The sequence below is a fragment of the Helianthus annuus genome, chromosome 8, assembly GCF_002127325.2.
Source record: "Helianthus annuus cultivar XRQ/B chromosome 8, HanXRQr2.0-SUNRISE, whole genome shotgun sequence".
Classification (NCBI taxonomy): domain Eukaryota; kingdom Viridiplantae; phylum Streptophyta; class Magnoliopsida; order Asterales; family Asteraceae; genus Helianthus; species Helianthus annuus.
Window position 1 is genome coordinate 145,026,398 of NC_035440.2, and position 6,568 is coordinate 145,032,965.

At 41.6% G+C, this 6,568-nt stretch overlaps 1 protein-coding gene across 1 annotated transcript; it reads right to left on the reverse strand.

Moving 5' to 3' along the window:
* Positions 1 to 1,087: 1,087 nt before the first annotated feature.
* On the reverse strand, positions 1,088 to 6,302 carry LOC110931631. The gene is made up of 2 exons (XM_022175017.1): positions 4,754 to 6,302; positions 1,088 to 4,647 (listed from the first exon to the last, which is right to left on the reverse strand). The coding sequence occupies exons 1-2, from the start codon at positions 6,300 to 6,302 to the stop codon at positions 1,088 to 1,090; spliced, it is 5,109 nt and encodes a 1,702-aa protein (XP_022030709.1).
* Positions 6,303 to 6,568: the final 266 nt, after the last annotated feature.

A 6,568-nucleotide genomic window follows, 5' to 3' on the forward strand; every position in this document is an offset into this window, starting at 1 on the left:
AGTTGATGTTTGTGCATCAGCCAAGGAAATATGGGATCGGTTGGAAAATCTTCGTGAAGGAGGAGAAAGGATGAAGAGAAAAAAGAGAACAAACAACGTCTCATCCTATGAAAGGTTTAAAAGTTTACCTAATGAAAAGTTAAATGACACATATCAAAGGTTCACAAAACTTTTAAACGAGCTAAAGAGATTTGGAATAACCAAATCAAATGATGAAAGAAACATTAAATTTCTTAATGCATTGCCTAGAGAATGGAGAAGTCTCACAATGACTTTGTCCTCAACCTTAGAACTAGGAAACATGAGTCTTCACGACTTATATAGCATCTTGATCCCCAGAGAAGAAGAAATATTTGAAGAAACCATTCAAAGAGGGGGATCTTTAGCTCATTAAGACAAACAACTTCCAATGATCCACAACCATCAAACAGCCAGGCCTTTGAAACTTCTGATTCATCATCAGATTTTTCAGCCTTTGCTGTTGCAATAGCACTGCTCACCAAAACATTTGAGCAAAGGTTGAGGGGAGGAGGCCAGAGGTACCAGAGGAGTGATAGAAGGAGGATGGATGATAGATCTAAAGAAGATGTTAGATCTAAGGATAAAGGAAAGGCTGAGGTGGTGTGTTACAAGTGCAAGCAAAAAGGTCATTATGCATCTGAGTGTAAGACCAAGAAGCTGAAAGATGTTGCTTACTATGAAAAGAAGCTTGAGGAAGATAAGAAGCAACAACAGCAAGTCAGCTTAATTGCTGGAATAGATACATGGCTATCTGATGACTCTTCTGATGAAGAAGAAGAAGAAATGGCCAACTTCTGTCTCATGGCACTTTTTGATGACATACCAGAGACTTCAGGACAACAGGTAAGTTTTTTTTTTTTGGGTAAAGGGTTACCCCGGTGATTCTATATATTCACAACCAAAAAAGAACAAGTGGTGTAGAAAGCCTACACCAGTTCAATCATGAGACATGCCCCATGAAAGTAAAGCCAGTAAAACAAAACCAAAAGAAACCGAACGCAACAACCGGACATAAACACCTAGACACTCATCTAGACAGAACCGAAACTACAAATAAACTAACTAATTAGCCTCCGTCATCTTTCGTTTCAGTTGCAACATCCCAATCCCCAAGCAGCTTCCGCACCCTAGCGTTGATCTTCAGCTTAGCTCCCATCAGCTTGTATCTCACAGTTTTCAGAATAGCATCCTTCACCATTTCAGGTGGACGTAATTGGTTTCTGAATAGTCTAGCATTCCGCTCTTGCCAAATCGTATACGCAGCAGCCGCAACTAGAAGCTTCGCGACATAAATCTCCACTTTCTTTGACCGAATGCGAGCACATAGCCACTCGGTGATATCCGCCCATCTCGAACACACAGCCTCCATACCCACTTTACCCCGAATCATATTCCAGACTTCGTCCGAAAATTTGCATTCAAAGAATAAATGCTGATGAGAATCAAAGTTCTCGTAGCACAATAGACAGCACATCATATTCATGTTTTTCCGCCTTGAGAAATCCCACTGCAGAATCTTGTCTTGAGTAAGGAGCTTTCTCTTCATAATCAGCCACATCATAAACGCGTGCCTAGGGATACATTGAGCAAACCAAACAATACCACTCCAATCAACCTCTGATTCTCTATGACGAACCGAGTGCCATACGGCTGACGAAGAGAAATCCTGACATTCGTTCCCATCTTTCCATAGCAATCGGTCAGATTTTGACGGGTCTAAACGAAAGTGATCCAGCTGAATAAGAACAGGGAAAAGATCCCTCCATGCGACAGGCCAATTCCAAGTATCGTTAGAGAAAATATTGAAAACAGTGTCATCTAACCGAAAATCAGCATCCGTAATAGTCCTTGGTGACAGAAAATCACCAAGAGGGCCTAAATCACTCCAAAAATCAAACCAAGCTGATGTATCACGGCCATTACCCACATCGGACCAAACATATTTCCGAATAACATGCCTCAACTGAATGATTTTCCTCCATGACCAAGTAGAATTTGAAGTAGCTTTGCAAACCCAGAAATTCTTTCCTTTAAGCCGATAAGAGTGAACCCACTTGACCCAAAGAGAATCCCGCTTCATCACAATACTCCAAATATGAGACGCCATCAGGGCTTTATTCATATCCCCAATCCGTCTAATGCCTAAACCACCTTCATACTTAGGAGTACAAACCACTTTCCACGAAACTTTAGCTTTACCTCTATTGAACGACACATCTTGAGACCATAAGAAATTTCTCATTCTAGCTTCAAGCTCCTTAACAACCCGCACAGGAAGCAAAAACACAGAGGACCAATAAATATGCATTGAAGAGAGAACTGAGATAATCAGTTGAAGCCGCCCCGCAAACGATAACAATTTATTCTTCCAGTGCATAATACGTTTCTCTAATTTTTCCACGAGCACACGGCAATCACTGTACCTAAGCGTAGAGGAAATAAGAGGGACACCCAAATACTTGACCGGTAACGTACCTTCCACAAAAGGCATAATGTCCAGAATCTCCTGTTTAACATGATCTTTCACATTGTAAAAGAAGACCGTACTTTTCTGGTTGTTAGGCACTAGGCCCGACATCTTAGAAAATTTTGAAAGAGAGGTCATAATACAATTGGCCGAGTTCACTTCCCCTCTAGCAAAAAGGAACAGATCATCCGCAAAGCAAAGATTTATAATCTGCTGTTTTTCACATCTGTTATGATATTTGAAGGAGGAATCTATCCGAACAGAGTGCTGAAGAATACCCGTCAACACCTCCATGACAAGAGTGAAAAGATAAGGAGAGATAGGATCCCCTTGCCTTAACCCCCGTTTACCTCTGAAAAACCCATGAACCATTCCGTTAACACAAACCGAAAATGAGGTAGAGGAAACACACATCATGATCCACCTCACCATATTATCGTTAAACCCAAACCCACGAAGCACACTTTTCAGAAACCTCCAGTCCACCGTGTCGTACGCCTTCTGAATATCAACCTTAAACGCACATCTTGGAGGCCCCACATTTCGATGATAGTTGTGCATTAACTCTTGCGTTAATAAGATGTTGTCCGAAATTTTCCTGCCCGGGACAAATGCCGATTGATTAATGCTAACAATCTCATTCAAACCTCCCTTTATCCTATCAGCAATTATCTTGCTGATACACTTGTATAGAACGTTACAACAAGCAATCGGGCGAAAATCAGTAACAACCATAGGCGTTGGCACTTTAGGAATAAGAACTATAAGCGTATGATTCAGCTCCCGAAGCAAATTACCAGTATCAAAAAAATCTTTAATGGCATTAACAATATCATTACCAATTAGCGGCCAAGCATTCTTGAAAAACGCAGCCGTAAAACCATCCGGACCCGGAGCTTTATCATTGCCAATGGAGAACATCGCCTTTTTAACTTCCTCCTCCGTAACCGGCCGCACCATACTCGTAGCAATATTGTGGGGTAAAACTTTCGGAAATAAATCTGGAGTAGGTTGTAAGGAGATATCATCTTTGTTGCCAAAAAATTTCTCATAATGTTGGACAAATGCTTTAAACACATTATCACCTTCATAGAGATTCCCTTGAGTATCTTTAATGATATCGATCCTACTACAATGATTACGAATTTTCAAAGAGGAATGGAAAAATGCCGTATTCATGTCGCCCGCACTCAGCCAATCTACCTTAGCTTTTTGTTTCAGAAAACGCTCTTCATCCAACATAGCAACTTGAAGATCACGGCTAGCCGCAGCTTCCTCGTTCCGCAAATCAGCATTATGCGGCTCTAAGTCAATCTTTTGCTGAATATCATCTAATTTCAAACGGATAGTTTCAACTTTCTTGTGGAGATTACCCTGTTTAAACAGCAACGACCGAAGCGGGTGTTTAAGCGACTTTAATTTCTTGACAACTCGAAATTGGTGAACCCCATCAACATTAATTGTCCAATGTTTATTAACAATCTCCAAAAATTCTGGTTTAAAAACCAGAAAATTAGCAAACTTAAACGGCCTTGGTTTGAGTTTCAACGCTTCCGGAATAGACAAGATACACGGGCAGTGGTCCGAAAGTCTATATGGCTTGAACATGGCAACCGAGTTCGGGTATTCAGTAAGAAACGGAGTGTTTCCCATTACCCGATCGATTTTCTTTAGTAATCCCACACCGTTTTTAGGTTTTTGGCTCCACGTAAAATAAATACCTGAACAATTAATATCCACAACTTCGATGTCATCAACACATTCCTGAAAATCCCTCATACCAATCGAAATTGATGAAGAACCCATCGAATTATCTTCTATGTTAAGAGCCGAGTTAAAATCACCCATAATACACCATGGCCGATCCGCGACAAAAACCTTATGCATAGACAGAAGATGCCATAACTCCCTCCGCGTAACATAATAATTATCGGCATAAACAATGGAACAAAAAAGCACTCTCTTATCCAATTTAAACACAAGCTGTAAATGCATAACCTGAGGAGATTGAGCAACGATCATAACATCAAAAATAGTTGGGTTCCACCCAATGATTATCCTTGTACCTTTGTTACAGCACCCGCCATTTGAAGTCCAATCCCAAGAACGAAACACAGCTTTACACACATTGCCCAACTTACCGACATCCACATGAGACTCTAGAATAGCACACAAGCTCAAATTGAAATCCTTGACTGCCTGCCGAACCTCTATTTGTTTGAGAGGGCGGTTCAACCCCCTTATGTTCCATGCAGCGATACTAACCATTGGTAACTTTCGGAGAAGGAGTGCTTGCCCCTTTGTGATTCTTTATATTCCGGGTACCATCCATTATAAACCCATCCATTTCATCATAAATTTCCTCCACATCGTCATCATCCGAGTCCCCATCATTCAAGTCCGGTTGCCTTTTACTAGGCCCCGGTTCGTCCTCCACCTCATTAAGAACATCAAACGGATTGGCTGACCGAAAAGAATTATTATTTGAAGTACCATCCATACCGTTCTGAGACTTAGGTTTAGTAGAATCTCCTTTTGACTTTTGTCCCACCGGACGATATTCAAATTTAGGCTTCTGTGTATTCACGGGTATCCCAGTTTTCTTGGCCGCTTTCTTCCCATACACACCTGTATATCCCTCCTGATCCACAACAGGAGACTTTTTACCTTTCGGGTTCTTTGGACCATTCCGATTTTGCACCTGATGCAAGTTATTAGTCTTTCTCACAGGAAGTTTTGGACAAGTCTCGGACGTGTGGCCAAAGACACAACATGAAGCACAACGATGCGGGTTCCATTCATACTCCACATACATCGTTTCTTTTGTAAAACCCTCTCCATCAAGTTCAGGTATCGCCATTGTAATTTCCTCTCGCAATTCTCTATCGGCTGAAACTTCAATCAACGCTCTAGCGTAACTACTACGTCCCCAAGAGTCCATACACATTGACGTGGTAAACGAGTCCAACATCTTTGGTTCGCCAATAGTTGTTGCAATCAAGCTGAGGCCATCCTCCGTGTATGCCGCAATAGGAACTTCGTGAATTTTAACCCACACTTGCACTTTCGTTACCTCTTTCTTTTCGAGTTTAGTAGTTGGGGTCCAATGATTAAGAAACAAAGGCTGAGAACGTATAATCCATGGCCCATCCTGAAGAACATTCGATATTCCAGCCTCATCTCTAAACTTGAAAAAGAAAAAACCATTAGCGTTCATCATAGTCTTTTGTAACCCATATTTCTTCCAATTCATCCGAACAAAGTAGTCAACCACTGGGAAGGCAACTCGATCCCCCAAAAAGTACCCATAAAGGGTGTTAGCCAACTTATCCTGGACCATACGTACTGATTCTCTCGGTAACACAACATCACAACCCTCCTGATTAGCAGAACTAGCAAGCGACCGAAAATTCACTTTTTTGCCATTATTTGCATTTACCGACTCAGCATATGACATGGGCTTGACAACAACCCCAGTAACCTTATTAGCCATCGTGGACGGTTCACCATTGGAGAAATTTTCAATCGGTTTGGAAATACTCATCAGCCCGTCCAAGACCGATACATTAGATGTAGAGAACATACCTCTTCTCGGAATTAAGGGATTGCCTTCAATGTTAGTAACTCTTAACCCGATCCCACGAATAGGTGCTGTTCCAGGTGTCGGCAACTCCTCACCAACAGGTTCATTCATACTATCAGCTCCCTCTACGTTGGTCGGTTTATTAGCAAAAGAAACAAGCGGGTCAGGCGGCTTACCACGATCATGCAGAACACTAGCAGTAGCGTCACCAAACTTAGACTGAACATCCATAACAAATCAATCAACTCTCACGTGAAACAAGAACCTTAAACAACCATGCACTCGATACCCCAAAACCCTAACGCCGCAACAAACGAAATCAGGAACAAGAACGATAAACCCTAATTCCTAAAACCCTAGAATCAGTCTGCCACCCTTAACCGATTAAGTTGGAGTTATCAATCTAGCTAAATTAAACTCAGTTAACCGCAATCAACAACAACCAACGTAATAGATCAGGGTTTCAACACTGATACCTAAGGCGGCGATTAACGCAA

Bases quoted from the DNA above. Each gene is read 5' to 3' on its own strand.
- LOC110931631 (XM_022175017.1), bottom strand. From the start codon at position 6,302: ATGGATGTTCAGTCTAAGTTTGGTGACGCTACTGCTAGTGTTCTGCAT. The intron at 4,648-4,753 runs GTTAGTATCGCT...GTGCTATTCTAG, and splicing joins TTCTCCGAAAGTTACCAATG to AGTCTCATGTGGATGTCGGT.